Consider the following 17,734-nt stretch of genomic DNA (forward strand, 5'->3'; position numbering starts at 1 on the left):
AGTGATCATTGACGATGATCGGATAATCGATCTTATCAATCTAGGACTCTCCATGATATATGACTTTTTCAAGGGGAAACAAGCTACTAGTCGGAAGGGATAATTTCCAGATGGCGACATCTTTCCAGCGCCAAGTGGGGGAATAAAGCGAAGACGCGTCAGCAACGGGCGAGGGCGACGTGTTTCTTTTGGGCTGTTTCTTCTTGGGCTTATATCGACGTCTTATTCGCCCATATCGCATGAAATGAAGCGTATGGATAGCTGATACGATAGCTACAGCGGTAGCAGCCCTGCAGCACTAATAATCGCTTCTGTCAACGCCGTTGAGCTCATCTCGTCTGCCTAATCGGGTAATCAGAAGGTCTTATATCTATTCAACTGAATTCATATCTTACTAATACTAGGTAAGTCAGACCCCTAGAAAATGTTACATGATGTTTCCAGAAGATGCAAAATCATCACATATTGCTATACCCTTATCTGACCTGGGTATTATCCGTTATATCTAGGCTGTGATAGCCCCGCCCCTTTACAGTGCATAAAAGCCTGGAAATAGAGTAATAATTTTAAGTTATTATAAAAATAAAGACATAAAGAAGATGTACAGAAACTATGTGTGTTCATACCTGATGTATAGTTTCGAGGCTGGCATACAACATGGTATCAGCCCAATGGAAGTTGAAGAAGCACGGGACAGGGGAGAATGACATTTTTGCTTCATGCACAAACATGTAGCAGCTTAAAACTTAGCCAGGAAGACCTAGAAATAGATTGGACATAAACAAAGCGAAGATTGATCAGACAGACGACCAAATATCCAAGCCTGGCGGCTGACCTACCTCCTGGATCCATCTCTGTACCGGTACACCAAGAGTGGCTGCAGTGGGGAGGATTCATCCTCAACTGTTTCAGGGGGATAATAAAAAGGAGAGAAGACCGCCAACTCGATGAAGCCCTGGCTAGGGTCATGCCATTGGCTGATAAAGCACCTGTCGACAATAGGCTTTCTCAATCTTTGACAACTATTGGATGGTTTGATCAGTAGAGGTGACTAGTATTTATAGATCAACTAGTTCATCAATGGTGTAATGAGAAACTAAATTTCCTTCACTGGCCTGGTGCATTTTCTGCTCGACAACAGAGTCAATGGCCGCCCGCTCTTCGGCACTTAGCAGACCAAGTCGATCCTCAATTGTTGTAAAAGGGCCAAAATATTTTGGATCAATAAAGCTCCAGTAAATTTCATCAAACATAGAGCCGTGCCGTGAAGTAAGACAAATCCAAAATAGCCCCGTCTCCAACGAGTTCTTCATGGCGATCGATAGACGCTGGGATTCCAGCAAAGAACCGTCTTTGATTTTTCTAGTCTCACAATCTTGAAGCACCTCAAGGAAAGTGCGAAACCTCGGCATATAGCGCAACAAAAATTGATCGAGATCGGGCTCCCAGTCCTCCGGACGCTCCAATAAGAGCCACCAAGGAGCAGCATATGTAAACTCAACCGGAGCAGCATAGGTAAACTCCCAATCGACCACTCCGGTGACAACAGGCTTTGATGTGGCAACAAGAACGTTGTCCGGGCGAAGGTCATCGCAATAGAGCCGGAAAGGACCACTGCAGTGTTCTTTGGATATCTCACGCGATAACTTGCGGAAAAGACAGCGCGCGATGTATTTCTTCCGGCAGTCGGCCTCATCTATAACTGCATCATTGCGCTGGAACTCAAGGTGGTAGAAATGTTGACGGGCGAGCTCCTCAAAGTAATCAGCGGCATTGTCGAAACGCCGGCGTTCAAAGACATTGTGTGGAATATTGGAAAACTGAGAGAGCCGATTCATGTTGAAAGTGAGCGGACGCTTGTGCACAGTCCAGTTACCTGACTCGTCCTGTCTGATAGCTCCAATAAACGGGAATTCAGGCTTCGATAGCTCTAGCAGGACTTCAGCCATGCTGAAATAGGATCTCTTCAAGACAGACAGAGAGATGCTCGAACACAACGTGACTGTCTCCTGAGACGAATCTCAGAGATATTCACTCAATGTATTTCCTTCGATAAAAGTCATCACGATGTACGGGCCAACCACACACTTGCCAAATCCAAGGACCTTTGGAACGGGGATCGTTGTGTGCTGGGCAACATATTTCATGATAGCAACCTCATCTTCGACCTTTTCATTGCGAGCGATGACCCGACCAAGAGCAGTAAAGCGAACAAGGACGCGATGTCCATTTTCAAAAGTGACTCTATAACATATATTGAAAGCGCCATTCGAAAACCGTGAAGCTGTTGCTGGAGTACCAGGGTAATGCCGAGAAGCAAGCTTGCCCGCCAGTTCCTCCGGCGAGTTTCTAACCAAATTCTGTATCCACACCTGGAAAACTCGATCTGACTGCAGCTGTGCAAGGTGATCAAAATCCATTTGGTATACTCCACGAGGTTGATGATAAGAAAACCTTTAGTCAGGAGAGTCTCACAAGCCTCAGCTTGCATAGTTGATGGTTCGGATTTCGGATTTACTCATCCTCCGTCCCAGCCACTTGAGAATCTGTGAACTCCTTGGTGATGAGTATCATCTATTATCTATATTATCTGTACAGTGGCTTGGTAGTTGACATTCATCCATCACATGTTGCTGATACAGTAGTAGCAACTTGATGGCTGATGCTTATATCGAGGGATCACTTAACTAAAAAACATTCGGACATCAGCCTGCTGCTGCTTCTCTATCTTCTTCCGTAGAAGAACCCTCTCATGTCGCATCAGATGCTGGATAAGGCGCTGATCAGCATCTACCTGCTGCTCTTCGAAAAGACGTAGTTTATATAGGCATTCTAAGGCATCGGCTGGCGAAATCTGCGGAAGTGGCTCCCAAGCATCATCATCAGCAGCATCGGATTCGCAGTTCTCTGGGGCAAATTGGCCGATGATCATATCATCTAGATCCACAAGATCATCATTGACCTGCTCATCTGCTGGATCTAAGAACTGGCCTGTGCTCATGGCTTCCTGGATATTGTTAGAGAGCTCGAGCTTTTGAAGGCCTTGTTGAATCTCATTCATAAGCTCATTTTCATTAATCTCCTTACTATCTTCGGTAGTAAGAGCGTTTTTGAAGCACTGTCGAATGGTATCATGCTTTAAGTCGATATTCCATGCTGGAATAGCCCACCGAAGGGCTCGTAGGATTGTCATTGTTGAGATTGGGTTAAAGCCGCGATCAAATTCAGCCATCATGTAGAAAATCCACTGCCGTTTCCAGTATGCTTTCCATGAGCGGATGATCCCTTCAAGAGGTTGGTATCGAGAAGTTGAGTTAGCAGGAAGCCAGATAATAAGTGTATTCTGGAGCTGCTGGCCTATCTCTGCATACGCTGCTTCATGTGCAGAGAAATGATCCATAAGCAGAACAACCTTTCGGCCACTCATTCTTTCGTCAAACCAGAAGAGCCATTCCTTGAAGATGTCTCTAGTCACCCAGGCCTTCTTATTACTGCGCCATTTGCACCCTAGGTTCTCTGGGTCAATACCAGCAGCAGTAAAAGCCCTTGGCCGTTTCGCGCATCCAATAAACCAGATCGGTAAGCGTTCTGAAGCATCAGAGTTGCAGCAGAAGAGAGCACTAATTCTGGCTTTCTCCTTCGTGCGGCCAGGTATCGCCTGTGTGGATGGACTACTATCTGGAATCCTCTTCCAGTATAGACCAGTCTCATCACAGTTAAAGATATCTTGAGGCGCATATGTGCTTAGGGTTTGACGAATCCCAAGCATCTCTCCTGCTGCATCTTTCGATAGACTGCCAGCTTCTCTGTGCTGAGTGTGCCTTCGGATATTCCGGCGAGACTGAAAGCCATGGAGCCAGCCATTACTGAACTGCGGCATCTCCTTCTCTGGATATATCAGGGGCCAAAATTGTCTTGCTTTCTCCCGCATAACCTCTTGTGATATGGTTGTCTGACTTTCAGCCCTCTTAATCCATTCAAAAAGCGCATTTTCAAGTTCCGGCCAGGTTTCTGTACGGCGTCGTGCATTAGAGAGAAGGTGAGGTTCAAGGGTATCAAGGAAGGCGAATTGCGTAGACAGAATGCGGGAGACTGAGGAAGGGTTGATTGGCTGCTTATACTGCTCTTCAAAGCACTTCTGAAGCTGTAGATTTGAAAGATGAGGATTGAGATGATGTTGAGCTCGTAGGGCAGCCTTCTGGCTATTGCTAATCTGACGTCGTGTCCGTTTAGGCATTCTGGACAGATCACCTACTCAGAAAGTCAAATATTAGCAATTACGTATGAGAGAAAAGGAGTTTTCAAGCAATTCCTTAGTATAGACAAGAAAAGGTGTTGTGATTTGTGCTTATATCCATGTTGATACTATCCGCTTAGTCACAATGCTTCACCACGTCTCTCATCCATCACCAGCCCAAGCAACAACACTCTCATCACACCCAATTCCCAAGCCAGCCAGAAAACATGACCCATCGCATCCCTCGAACTCTCCTCCTGACCCTCGACGCCTTCGGCACAGTCTTCCACCCCCGCCACCCAGTCCCAGAACAATACGCCGCAGCCGCGCACGCCTTCGGCCTCCCCCGCGCAACCATCACCCCCGACCGCCTCAAAGCAGCCTTCAAATCAACCTTCAAGAAACAGTCGCAAGCCCACCCAAACTACGGCCGAGATGATGTCCTGCGCGGCCGCTATGGCGGGCCACGGCAGTGGTGGGAGGAGGTCATCCGGGGGAGTTTCGCGCAGGCTCTGACGTCAACGGGGCAGGGCAGCACCGTCGACGTCGCGGTGCCCGATGCGCTGGTGTCGCATCTTCTGGACCGCTTCGCGGGCCGCGAGGGGTACGTGCTTTTCGACGACGTGGCCCCGTTCCTTGCGGTGATGCGGGCGGTTAAGAGCCGGCGGCGGGGGCTCGGTCCGTTTGAGCGTGTGCTTGTGGGTGTGATTTCGAATTCGGATGATCGGGTTCCTGCGGTGCTGAGGGCGTTGGGGTTGACGGTGGGTGATGTGCGGGCTGACCAGGGGGTGGAGAGTATGCGGTTGCCTGGGTTTGAGGAGAGGGATGCGGCGGTTGGCTCTGGGGGCAGGGATGCGTCTACGATAGATCAAGTGGATGATGTCGATTTGGTGATTACCAGCTACGAGGCGGGAGAGGAGAAGCCGAGTCGGGTCATCTTTGATGTGGCGAGGAGGCAGGCTGGACGCTTGCTTGGAGACGAGGGCGAGTCTGGCGACGACTGGCTTTGTGTCCATGTTGGGGATGACTTTGACAAGGACTATCAGGCTGCCTTGAATGCTGGGTGGGATGGCTACTATCTTCCTCGAGGGGATGTCGCTCGGGACACGCAAGGTAACAAGATTATCCACTCGCTTATGGATTTGATTCCAGAGCTCGAAGCATACAGATGAACACGAGTGACTACGCAAATGCAATGAGGATCTATACTCCATGCCATTAGTCCAGGTAAGTGCAGAATGGCTCCACATATTCGCCTCTAACATGACAATTCACAAAGCTCCTTATGCTCATGACCACATGTACCACATTAATCATACTGAAGATATGCACGCAACACCCGAGAGATACCAGAGGGTACAAAATTAAGCAGATGTCTTCTTATTCAAGAACTATGTGTTTCAGGTTTTACCCTGAGTGTCCTTCAAAGTGACGATGCGATTCAAGACCACCTTGTCCGCCGTCGAATCCGTATCCACACAGAAGTATGCGGTCCGCATACCCTGGAATCGGATGGAATAGGGGCTCACTTCGCCTCCGGTCTCACCACTCTCCTTGGGCCAGGGAGCAGACTTGGAGATATCGTGGAATCCAATGTCGATATAGGCGCCCCCATAGATCTCCTCGGAATCGGGATTGATATCGGCCAGGAAGCCGTCAGGATGGGCGTTAGGATCGTTGGACTTGAAGAGGGAGTTGAACGCGCGGACTTCGGCCTTGACGGGACTCTTGTGGGTGGCCGACTCGCCAACCCAGTGGATATAGGTCTTGGTCTTCTTGGCAGGGGCTTCAGAGCCTTCTTCGGGCTTTTCGTAATGTGCGTAGACGCAGGTAACCGCGCCGGTCTGAGGGTCCTTGTCGAAGGTGGTGGCGGTGATAGGGAAAGGCACCTTCAGGAGACCAACGGTCTTTCCGGGAGCAAGGCGGAAGTAGTCTGGCGAGTCCTCCTCGCGGAAGTCACTGCGCTCAATGTAGACGGTCTTGGTGAAAGGCACGAGATGGGAGCCGAAAGCCGGGTCCTTGGAGAATGGAACCTCCACCATCTCCTCATAGCCGTCGGGCAGGTTCGAGATGACAACCTTGAGGGGTTCGAGAACAACCATCAGACGTGGCACGGTAGTCTCCAGGTACTGGCGGACAATCTGGTCAAGCTTGACCGTCTGGACAATGGCAGTAGCCTTGGTGACACCGAGGTTGTTGACGAACGAGAGAATGGCGCCAGGAGGGACACCGCGTCTGCGGATGGCAATCAGCGTGTAGAGGCGAGGATCGTCCCATCCCCGCACATAACCCTTCTTGACCAGCTCAATGATCTTACGCTTCGATAGCACGGTACCCGTAAGATTCAACCGACCGTACTCACGCTGCATCGGCCTGTAAACGTCCAGCTTGTCGTTGAGCCACTCATAAGACTGCCGCGACATCTCAAACTCAACCGTGCAAAGCGAGTGCGTAATCTCCTCGATGCTGTCACAGAGAGGGTGCGCAAAGTCGTAGGTAGGATACATCTTCCACTGGCCACCGGTGCGGAAGTGGCCCTTGTCATCGACGTCCAAAATACGCCACGCGAAGATATCCCACATCTGTGGGTTAGGGTCCTCCAAATCCATCTTCATACGAAGCGCAGCCTCTCCAGCCTTGTACTTGCCCTCCTTCATAGCCTCAAACTCCTGCAGCGACTCCTCAATGGGACGCGACCGGTGAGGGCATGCGTATCTCGCCTTGCCCCGCTCCCCATCCGCCTCGCCACGCTGGGCCTTGATCTCAGCCTTGGTGCAGTGGCACACATAGGCTCCATCTCGTCGGATAAGCTCCTTCGCGAGCTCATACAGCCGGTCGAAATTATCACTAGCATTGGTAACCCGGACAGGCTTGTACCCCAACCAGCTCACAATATCCTCGATACCACGATAGTACATCTCCTCCTCACCCTCGGGATTCGTGTCATCGAAGCGCAGGATGCATTCACCGCCATGGTACTTCGCGAACCCGAAATTGACCGCAATCGCCTTGCTGTGACCGATGTGCAGGAAGCCGTTGGGCTCGGGCGGGAACCGGGTCCGAATCTTGGGGTGTTTGTCGGAGATGGGCCGTTCCTGGTATACATCGGCGAGGAAACCGACCTTGAACATGGCCTCGGGGTCGACAGAGCGGAGATCGATCGCAGCCTCTTTGGCGGACTTGGGCTTGGGCTTGCCGCCTCCCTTCTTGCCATTGCTGTTGCTGTTGTTCTTGCTGTCGGGGTTCTTGGGCGCTTTCTGCTTGGGAGCTTTCTGTTTGGGTGCTTTGACAGGCTTCTCTTCGGCGGGCTTGTCGCCTGCGGGGACGGGGTTCTGCTCTGCAGGAGGAGCTGCCTCCTTTGGCCTCTCGGGAAGGGTAGTCTCTCCTGTTGGCGCCATCGTTGGCAAAATCCGATTTCCAAGGGGTGAAGATCAGACAGACTGAGCCGAGATAAGAAACGCCGCTGCTGAGGGGCAAAGCGTGCCTTTTTTGTTGCCAACGCCGATCAAAGTGGGCGGTCCGGATCAAGGGATTATCCGGTGTGCGTGAGTCAACCATGGTTCTGCCTGAGCCGTCAGGCACGCCACAAAGCATGGTTGGAGATAACGGAACGCGATGCCATTCGATCAACAAACAAGGAAAGATGAACTCAATTGCTGGGAAAGGATTATCGCTAAACTCTTATCAAAGGACATGATATGCTCGTTCCAAAACTCCAACCCATGATCTCGACACAATGAAACGCCAGGACAGACTCAACCCTTCAATACGCAGTAGTCACCCTACAATGTATCATCATTCCCATCGTCCCGTTCCTCCCAGAGATCCCAGCCGGTTGCTGGCATGCTTGTTCAACAGAGCCGTAATGTTCGAGCCGCCAGAGCGGTCCCTGGCCCGAATCTCACGCTCGCGCTCCCTCTCTCTTGCGGCAGTATAGTAATTGACCGCACCTTTCTTGGCGACAGACGCTCCAACGGCGGGCTTGGCGACTCGCTTTGATGAGTCCGACTTGGATGACGTAGAACTAGAAGACGAACTGGTTGTAGTCTTTCGGAGCATGGGAGGAGGGCGGAAGCTCAAGTCGTTGCCTCCACCGGCGAAGAATGCCAGGCGATTGCTGGAGGAGGCGGACGTGGCAGAGTTGGATGACGCTTGCCGGAGCAGTGCAAGACGGTCAACCACTGGACCTCTTGTGCGGCGTGGATGGCTGGGAACAGCGAAAGTTTCCTTTGGCTGCTCTTGTGCTGAGCTGCTGTCATCGTCATTGTCGTGCTGTGCGTCATCCGCATCATCCATTGACGCATCTTCATGGAAGGAGTCATACTCCGGCCTCTCGGTTAAGAAAGAGACAGTTTCCCGGATCTCCGCGAGAGTGGCGGGCTTCTTGGACATAGCGCTCGCTGGCTTGCGACGTAAATGAGGCGGAGGACGGTTGTTGATGTCTTCCGCAGAGGGTTCGAGAGGTCTTTTCCTCTTGTTGCTCCCTTCGGCGGCCGACTGTTGCTGTGGTGCGTCTGATGCCACATCTTGAGACGAGTCCTCTTGGGAGCCGGGATCTTGCTCGTCGTCCAAGAAATCAAGAGCGATATCGTCATCCGAATCGCGATCTTCAATCGCCTTGAAGAACGCCGCTTTCTTGGGGTTCTCGGCGATCTCGCCGATCTTTTCATCGGCAAGGAGAGCTTTTCGCATTCGCGCAAACTCCCTTTGCTTTTGACGTCGACGTGCAAGCAGCTCATCGTCCGAATCATCTAGGTCGAATTCATCGTCTGCGTGTCTCCGCCGTCGGAGGGCACCAGTTGTGATATCTTTCAGCAGTTTGGCGACCTGCTTTTCATCCGCATTTCTCTGGTGGAGCCTGTAGCTAGGTCAGTTTGTGAACATCTTCGGACAAGTCAATGCGGGTACGCACGCATTCAGAGCAGCCAGCTGCTTCTCGTCCACCGTCTCTCCACTATTGTCATTGATCATCTGTTGATCGTAGACATCTTCCTCGCCTTCGCTCTCGTCACTGGCGCCTCCAAGACCGGCATACTCGTCGTCGGATTCCTCGGCGGCATCTTCCACAATCTCCTTGGCCTTGCTGGTCTTCGGGTCAAAAGGAACATGGGTCTTCTTCTTCGCTGCCTTTTTCATGACATCAAAAGCACTGGCATCGATCTCGAATCCTCCCTCTTCTTCTTCTAGAATCATGGACAGGTTTGCTGCTCGCCCACGCCGAAGATGCTTCGCCCTCCTGTCAGGAACAGGCGAGTTGTTCCGGGATTCATCTTGTCCCACAAGCACGGTTTCGATTGTCGAATGGGGGGTTTCCAGAAATCTCTTTGACGGATCAAAGGGCGAGAGTACGAAGCCGGCATCCTGCGTAGGGTCAGGGATTTGAGAAAACTGCGACATGGCTCTCGGCGCTGGTGACTCGGAGACTCGGGTCTCGGATTGTGTGTAACCTGCCAGTATGTCTGTCGATTCGGCGCGCTGCCCCTGGCTATCCTTGATGATGATTTGAGAATCTGAATCTCGGCGGTTGTGGGAGATTTGTGCAGGGTCCGGCAATGAGTTCGGAATACCTGGCGAGCCCGGCTGGGTAACCGGTTGACTGGCCCCAAGTGTACCAGCAAAGGCTTGTGTGAGGCTCATTGTCAATCCGTCAGAGGTCACACCAGGGAATCGAGGTCGTTCCACGGAGTTTACTGTTGAAGGAGTCGGCTTGGCTGGTGTTTTAGGTGCTTGTTCTTCGTCTTCGTCCTCGTCGTCGCTGATTACTCGAGTTGGTCGCTTGCGTCGCGCAGCCGGCACTTCCGACTCATCGACTGACATGACTTCGGTCTGCTCGTCCTCGGACTCCTCATCCTCGCCTGCCTCCGAGTCAATTAATCCTTGCTCGTGCTCTTCGTTGTCCTCGTCTTCTTGCTCGTCCCCCTCACCATCGCCGTGGCCTTCATCATCAGAGCCTGAGAGCTCAAAGTCTTCGTCTTCGTCGTCATCCTCGTCATCCAGTTTTTTGTCCTTAGACCCTCTCTCCTTCTTGGCAATCTCTTCGGCTTCTCGGCGTGCCTTCTCGACCAGGTTTTCAAGCTCGTCTTCCATTGCAGCACGCTCTTCGGCGGTCTCAATGATTATTCCCTTAGCCTGTAGCTCTTGTATCCTCTCCTGCCTTTCTTTGGCAGCCTGCTGCCTCGCTTGGAACAAAAGCATGGCCGAGAGTTCTGCCGAGTTCATAGTCTTACTCCGTCGAGTAGGTGAAGTGAGATGAGCCAATGCTTTCAGCTTGAGAATAGATGCTGATTCCTGTATCTTCTTTGACGGGAGATTTTCGAACGCCGCGATACGTCTGCATTTGGCAGGGTCGGTGACAACCTCTAGGTCGTCGTCTGAATCCTCCTGTTGATTTTGAGCAACGGACTGTCGGGACAGTCGTACGCGAATGGGAGGCTGCGTCAGAGCTTTCCGTTCGGGTTTCGTAGGCTGGAGCGGCTTCATGTTTTCGTCCTCCTTCACTTCCGCCCGTCCAACAGTAACTTGCTGAGATTGGTCTTGTGATCTAGACAACAGCTCATCGACCGTTGGGAAGTCTTCCGCTTCGAGCTCAGCACCATCTTCCTTGTTACTTTGATCCGCAACCTCACCGGACATGTGCTTAAGTGATAGACCAAGAACAGGGGAAGTCTGCGGCGTCTCTTTACCCTTCTGGGCCTCATTATCCGACGATTGCTGAGACCCAGCTGTCGTAGACGAATTCTCCCCAGTCTGTCCTGCGACATTCGACTCCTCCCGCTGCATGAAGTTGAAGCGTGCAAAGAAGCTCTCCTTGGTGATCTTCTTCTTTGTTTGCGCCTGATGAGCCAGCTGCATATTCCTGCTGATCCTCTGCGTTTCGCGATTCATCTCTTCCAAAGCTTTCTTGCTAGCCTTACGAGCGGCAGGTCGCTTCTGTGTCAGCTTCCGTCCAGCTTCTTCCTCGTCGCTATCCTCGACCGAAGCGATTTCCGAGCTGAACTGATCCCTCTGCGCCAGCCGGGCGGCCTTCTTCTCCGCTTCGAGTCGTTCCTTTTCTTCGCGCTCCTTACGCTTCTGCATGATGAGCGCGCGGACACGAGGGTCGGCCTTCAAATCCTCTTCGTCGTCATCGTCCACCTCTTCGTTTGGAAGTGTGTCATTACGTTGCGGCGCGGGCGAAGACATGAACAAAGGAGAGAAGGACCGGGCGCGAGACAGCGAGCGAGGCGTGTCGTCCTCGCCGGGCTCCGGTGTCTTTCTTGCATTCCGCCTCCTCCTAGGACCAGCCGTAGGAAGATCATCCTCGTCTTCCGAAGCAGAAGCAGAACCCTGGTGCGCTTGCTCGCCTTCCTTAGATTGCTCTCTTTCTGCTCGTAAGAACTTCGAAACACGGTCGAATGCCGTTTGCCCCGTCGTAGACACTTCTGGTTGGCTGGTGCTTGTCTCATTCTGAGCTTGCAGACGAGCCGCTAGCCGGCCCTTGGGCATCACAATGTCGTCGTCATCGTCTTCTTCGCTTTCCGCATCATCCATGATTTCATTTGACTTGGGTATCGTTCGCTGATTGTAGCTGCCGTTGTCTGACTCCGAGTCGCTATCGAACGCGGCCAGGATGGCTTTGATCTTTCTTCCTGGTGTGAGGACGGGTGTGCCACTTGGAGACGCGGAGCGCGCGGTCCGGGGTGTGGACGGGGATGACATGATGTGTTCGGTGTAATTAGATTGTAATGTACATAGCAAAGATATCAATTGGTCATTGGTAAACTCCAACGAAGCCGTGATAATTGCTCCGCATTGAAGGAGGAGGGTGTAGGGTGTCAAGCGATAATGCGAACCCAGGGCGGAGAAACCTCCATTTTGCTTGTATCAACGACGCGCATCGCGTCCAAGCGCGTGGAGCATGGCGTGTTATCAGCACGTGACATGCGATAAGAGCACCAACATACCTAGGATACTTGAAGTCGGGAATGCCAGACGGCCACAGGAAATCTAGTAATGTTCAATCGTTTCTTGGTAATAAATACAAATTCCCATGCTAGGTGTGGTATGATGCCAATGTTTAATCCCGATGTTTAAAGCCCGCCGTAGTAACACAAATACAGAAACCGACGCTGATCTGATGCAACACCTGCCTATGTTCAAGCAAAAAGTCATGTCCGGTTCGAAGTCCCTTTCATAAGCCATCCTCAGAGATATTGGCAAGATACAGCGGCCTTGAGCCGTCGGCTCATCATGCTCTTCCGGCAAAGAAAACCATTGCAACGATGATGGACGTGGTCACAATCAAATTTCAATATCCAACTCCAAATCCAGGGCCGCAATATTCTCGTCATCCATATTGCGATGACGGATCGAGGCAATGCCACCCTTCGACTGCTTCTTCTGTGTAGAGACGGCAGGCTTAGGCGTACTGGCCTTGGACGGCGTGTCAGACCCTGTACCAGGAGTCCCGCCGCGGCTGGTAATTGTATCCGGTATCAGGCTATTCCCGTTGGCATCGTAATGGGTCTTGGCGAGGGTTCGAACACGCATGAATGGGTTGGCTTGAGCTTCACCACGAGCGACTGCTGCAGCTGCTTTCCGACTCGCTTTTCTCTCCTCGAGCTGGGCACGACGCACACTTTCGGTGTTCAGTTTCTGGTTGCGCAGGTTCAACTCGGCGAGGCGCTCATAATCCGACAGCTTCTCCGTGCGAGGTTTCGATGGTTGGGTGCTAAAAGCGAGCTTTGGTCCCGCCAGCTCCGCCAGCTCCTTCTCCAAGCGCGACACCTCCTCATCGTCACCAGTAGCTCTAGCCAACTTCAATTGCTTCTCGGTTTCAAGGCGCTTAAAGGTGCGCGTCTTGTTGTCCAGTGAGCCTTGTTTGCGCAACTTCTCATTCAGCTCTTCCTTGGTGAACTGGTGGTTGATTAAACGGTTAATGTCTGCTACCTTTTTGGCAAGCATTGACTTGGTGGCCATCTTGCAATCTTCAACTGCCATGGTCTGGCGGTAGCGACTGAATTCCGCCTAAAGGGAGTTAGCATAATAATGAGGGCTTCAGGATCGAGGAGATGGTAGTTACCTCGGTGAAGGGTGAATCCGAGCAAGCTATGAAAGGGAATTCGCGCTCTGCTTTTCCATGCGCCAAAACAGCGTACTGGTTTGTCACAAAAGACCGACCGTTCGGGCTTTCCATGGCGTAAGGTCGTCCCTCTGTAAATTCTGTAATGGGTCAGCACGACGAGTCTATAGGTGCAATTAGAATCCAAACAACTTGTTCACATACTCTTGATCAAACATAGACGATATTCGTTGATACCAGTATCTCTGTTTGGTCCGATATTCACTCGAGCATAACATCCGGAGATGGCTTCGTCGAATCCAGGATAGAAGCAAACTTGTGCGAAGTTGGTACGTCCCACGCGAGCGCGTTGAATGTCACGGAGATCGGCAAGCGGGTCATCCTTGGGGGGAGATGGGGAGCGCTCGCGATTATCCCACTCGACCTCGCTTTCCCCTTCAGCATCCTTGTCGGAAGGTCCTTCATCCTTTGCTGGAGCTGGTTCACCAGCAGCCATATCACGACGACGAAGCTCATCGCGCTTGCCCTTCTTCTCACGCTGACGCTTGTATGCCTCAATGGCCTCAGAAGCCTCCCCAACTTTGCGCCCGCCAAGTGTGGTCTTCTGCCGAGAGCTCTTGCGCTGGCCTTCTTCCAGATCCGCCACGCTTGCCTTTCGCTTGGACTTTTTCACCCGACGAGCCTCATCACGTTCGCGAGAAGCTAAGAGACGACGAAGAGCCAAGTCCTGGTCGCGTCGGTCGACCTCTTGCGCTCGCTCAGAGAGAATCTGTTCACGCTGGATTTCCGGCAACGCCATGATTTCCTCCTTGTCTTTGGCAGAGTAGTAGAGTTTTTCGTAAGGAAAGATAGGGCGATCTTCTTCAGCGTCCTCGCTTGCTCCCTCAGAATCGGAGGCGGCGTCAGATTCGGACATGCTGGCGGACTCGAGTGAATGGTGAGATTCAGCATCAGACCTGGTGGGGCCAGTGTTGTCAGTTGCCAGCCACTTCCCAGCCACCTCACACAAAGAACAAAGTGAGGTCAAGTGAACACAGAGACAACGGCAAACCTACACTTCGCCATCCTCCTCATCGTCCTCGTCATCATTGCGCGACTTCTTGCTCCTTTTAATCGGTTTTGCCGTTCCTTTTCGCGCCATGGCTGATGATGGAGAAGTTGAAGGAGCAGGAGATTCAGAATTCTGCTTGGGGGAAGGTGATGACTCCTCGTCAGAGGAGTCGCCCGCTAGAGCGAGCAGCTCGGCGTCCAGATCGTCCGCCATAGTGAATATCGTGCAGAGCTTTCACTGAAAACCAGATGGTGTTTGCCTCAAAATAGAAATGGCTGGCGAGCGCAAGCAGGGAAGGGCCAATTCGAGTAAGCGACAACCCCCTAACCCGTCGCAATTCACAGTAAAGACCTCAGCGACTCGAACCTAGGGATTCGAACACAAGTACCGATATATAAAATGTTTAAAAAATAAATGGCTGGGGTGGAGCCAGCTGTATAGTACAATAACGCGACAGACAAGAGAGGCCAGGCGCGTCGCGAGGATGGAGGTGGGTGGCGGATTGATAGTGAATACTGAAGAGGATGGACTTGGACAGAAGAGCGGAGGTGAAAAGAAGCGATCGGGCGGAGTGAATGGCGGCATCGGCACGATTTGTTTCGTCCATGACGATCCGGCCCCAGGCCCCCCAGGGATGGATGCCTTGCCAAGAAGGCCACAAGCGCGCGTCTGCGGCCATGTGATCGGGTTGGACCACCTCGGAATGTCCGGTGCGTATGGAAGTATCTCATGTTTCCCAATCGTTGATAAATTTGTCCATTCGATTGTCTCTTAACGCTATTACTCACCAACACAGAATGAATTCATTATCGTCCTTTCGAAGATGCACTCCCACCCGATACCCTCGGTCAACGTCCCCGTTGATCCTCGACTTCCTCGCCCCGTCGACTCTACGCCACAGTCAACCCCGGCACAGCTCTACAGCGACATCTAGTCCTTCGGATGGCGCTCACAAGTCTTCACAGAATCCCGGCGCTGGATCCTCGAAGTCCACATATATTTTAACCAAGAAACAACGAGACTACCTGGACAGCGCACTGCGAGTCAACCAAGCCGGCGAACTTGCCGCAACGCTCATCTATACTGCGCAAACACCCCAGCTCGTGCGCTCGCATCCCCACCTCCGACCCCTCATGAAGCACATGTATGACCAAGAAGCCGGACACTTCTCGACCTTCAACGAACTCATTGCAAAGCACCGGATTCGCCCGACGGCCATGTATCCGATTTGGGAAGCAGCAGCGACTTTCTTGGGATGGTCGACGGGAGTCATGGGCCGGGAGGCGGCCATGGCTTGTACGGAGGCAGTGGAGACCGAGATTGGGTCTCATTATAATGACCAAGTACGGGAGATTTTGTCATGGGAGGCAGACGCGAAGAGCCGGGGAGAGGAGCTCGATGATGAGCTAAAGGAGATGCTGGCGACGTTCCGACGAATTCGTGATGAGGAGCTAGAGCATTTGGATCATGCCGTTGAGAACGACGCCAAGGAGGCGCAGCCTTATGATCCCTTGGTCAATGTGATCCGCTTTGGGTGTAGAGCAGCCATCAAGATCAGTGAACGGGTATGAAGAGACGGCTAGCCACTTTTCTGGCCATTGTTGCTGAGGTCCGTCTCATTCGGCCAATTGTGCAATATGATTGCAAAATGTACTATACTAGCAAATACATCAATACATTAATGAATGTTCGATGCGGCAAGTATGATTTTAAAACTCCAAATTTCTCCAAGTCATATATTGATCTATCATATCTATAAGATATTGGGTATCACTCAACATACAAGAACGCGGTGGGTCATCACAAAAAGGTGAGGAATCACTCCTCAGCCTCAGAGCCCTGCTTCTTCTCCAAATACTCCAAAAACGACTTGGAAAACCGCACAACCTGGTGATAAACCTCCTCGAACCCATTGGCACCGCCGTAATAGGGATCCTGCACGACCTCACCACCACCGACTCGATCATGAAGAACACCCCCCTGCCCGAAATCACCGAACAACCTCACCTCCGCAACCCTCGCGCCGGCTTCTCCGCTCAACGCCCGGGTACCCTTGACGCCTCCGGACTTCCGCAACGAAGCAACAACCGACTCGCGCACATCCAGCAGATCCCGCAGATTATATTTATCCATCGCGAGGAGATAGTCAAAGTTCAAGAAGTCGTCCTTGGTGATCTTCCGCGCCGCGTGGTCGTAGTTTGTGATGCCATGGCGGCGCAGGGTGGACATGGTGCGCGAATCGGGGGGCTCGAGGGTATGATAGGCTCCTGTGCCTGCGGAATCGATCTCATTGATCAATGGATGGGTGCTCGCCATGTTGCGGAAGACTCCTTCTGCCATGGTGGAGCGGCCTGGTGTGGGGGATGTTAGATTGGACTTCCGAGGGGAGGGGCGGAGGTTTCGTGCTTACAGATATTCCCTAGACATACGAAGAGGACATTGATTTTGCGGCCGGTTGCAGAGGACTTGGAGGCGGTCATTGTGAGTCGATTATGGGTTGCTGGTGGGTAATTGAGGATTGCGAGGGAGCGGGTATGCATCTCATACCCCGATTAAAATGTTGCAGACCCCGCCACAGCGATAAGAATTCTGCCGGTTTGCACCGCCTTCAGCCACTAGGAATTGTTATCGAACATCCACAGTACTCCAAAGTCTCTGTGGTTGATATGGAGCAGAAAGACAGTTTTGAAAATAATGAGTACTGGTGCCTAAACGACTGGGACGGGTAACAATCTGCGATTATTGTTTAAGAAAACTTTCCATTTCATGGAGCTTGAGGCTAGGGCTTATAACATAACCAGGGGTATATATATCCTTGCTCATCCACCAAATAAATAGTGACATTTTGACAAATCCAAGTATTTGTGACGTTTAGTCGAACCATCATTACTGTCACCCTTCTATGACCAGAAATAAGACAGTTTCCTCGATTGCAATTAATGCATAGGTTTATTTTTAGGAAGCTGAGCCATAGGCTAGCAGACTGGGGATGTGGCACAGTGTAGTGGCACTGTGGCAGTGACAGGCACACCGGTTTCCCGTTGGCCCAGTGACCAAGTATTAGTAGTACCAGTGTGGAACTCTCCACTGGAGCCCGTGGACCAAGGCAACTCTATCCACGGGTTGATTGATGAATTGATGATTCTGATGGTTGGTTCAAGATGAGGAAGATGCATGCGAATCAATGTTCTGCAGCTGGCAAGACAACATAGTGGCATAATATACAGTTCAGACGTGCCAATTCTCATTAAGCAGGGACATATAGAAGCCTTCTACTACAGATGAAGTATAAGCATATCAGATAGCTGCGTCACTACGGAGTAGTCACTACAGCGTCCATTGCGGGGCGTAGAGAGGCGCATAGTAAACAGTCCATCTCTCTTCT

The 17,734-nt window shown here is 51.8% G+C and overlaps 7 protein-coding genes across 7 annotated transcripts; 2 read left to right on the forward strand and 5 right to left on the reverse strand.

Moving 5' to 3' along the window:
- Positions 1 to 1,058: 1,058 nt before the first annotated feature.
- CDV56_105042 (phosphotransferase family protein) lies at positions 1,059 to 2,420 on the reverse strand (the record flags this gene model as incomplete). Its single annotated transcript, XM_026758661.1, has 2 exons — positions 1,059 to 2,009; positions 2,082 to 2,420. 2 exons carry the CDS (start codon positions 2,418 to 2,420, stop codon positions 1,059 to 1,061), a joined length of 1,290 nt encoding a protein of 429 aa, XP_026613690.1.
- A 2,044-nt stretch (positions 2,421 to 4,464) lies between these two features.
- On the forward strand, positions 4,465 to 5,409 carry CDV56_105300 (uncharacterized protein; the record flags this gene model as incomplete). The annotated part of the gene is made up of 1 exon (XM_026758919.1): positions 4,465 to 5,409. The coding sequence occupies one exon, from the start codon at positions 4,465 to 4,467 to the stop codon at positions 5,407 to 5,409; it is 945 nt and encodes a 314-aa protein (XP_026613691.1).
- A 228-nt stretch (positions 5,410 to 5,637) lies between these two features.
- On the reverse strand, positions 5,638 to 7,635 carry CDV56_105399 (glutamine--tRNA ligase; the record flags this gene model as incomplete). Its single annotated transcript, XM_026759018.1, has 1 exon — positions 5,638 to 7,635. The coding sequence occupies one exon, from the start codon at positions 7,633 to 7,635 to the stop codon at positions 5,638 to 5,640; it is 1,998 nt and encodes a 665-aa protein (XP_026613692.1).
- A 397-nt stretch (positions 7,636 to 8,032) lies between these two features.
- Positions 8,033 to 11,935, reverse strand: CDV56_105584 (uncharacterized protein; the record flags this gene model as incomplete). The annotated part of the gene is made up of 2 exons (XM_026759203.1): positions 8,033 to 9,095; positions 9,150 to 11,935. 2 exons carry the CDS (start codon positions 11,933 to 11,935, stop codon positions 8,033 to 8,035), a joined length of 3,849 nt encoding a protein of 1,282 aa, XP_026613693.1.
- A 582-nt stretch (positions 11,936 to 12,517) lies between these two features.
- Positions 12,518 to 14,562, reverse strand: CDV56_105912 (RNA polymerase-associated protein; the record flags this gene model as incomplete). Its single annotated transcript, XM_026759531.1, has 4 exons — positions 12,518 to 13,243; positions 13,299 to 13,438; positions 13,503 to 14,254; positions 14,354 to 14,562. 4 exons carry the CDS (start codon positions 14,560 to 14,562, stop codon positions 12,518 to 12,520), a joined length of 1,827 nt encoding a protein of 608 aa, XP_026613694.1.
- A 584-nt stretch (positions 14,563 to 15,146) lies between these two features.
- On the forward strand, positions 15,147 to 15,920 carry CDV56_106091 (demethoxyubiquinone hydroxylase family protein; the record flags this gene model as incomplete). The annotated part of the gene is made up of 1 exon (XM_026759710.1): positions 15,147 to 15,920. One exon carries the CDS (start codon positions 15,147 to 15,149, stop codon positions 15,918 to 15,920), a length of 774 nt encoding a protein of 257 aa, XP_026613695.1.
- A 247-nt stretch (positions 15,921 to 16,167) lies between these two features.
- ltpA (tyrosine protein phosphatase LTP1) lies at positions 16,168 to 16,829 on the reverse strand (the record flags this gene model as incomplete). The annotated part of the gene is made up of 2 exons (XM_026759770.1): positions 16,168 to 16,700; positions 16,760 to 16,829. The coding sequence occupies 2 exons, from the start codon at positions 16,827 to 16,829 to the stop codon at positions 16,168 to 16,170; spliced, it is 603 nt and encodes a 200-aa protein (XP_026613696.1).
- Positions 16,830 to 17,734: the final 905 nt, after the last annotated feature.

Source organism: Aspergillus thermomutatus, assembly GCF_002237265.1.
Source record: "Aspergillus thermomutatus strain HMR AF 39 chromosome Unknown NODE_119, whole genome shotgun sequence".
Classification (NCBI taxonomy): Eukaryota; Fungi; Ascomycota; class Eurotiomycetes; order Eurotiales; family Aspergillaceae; genus Aspergillus; species Aspergillus thermomutatus.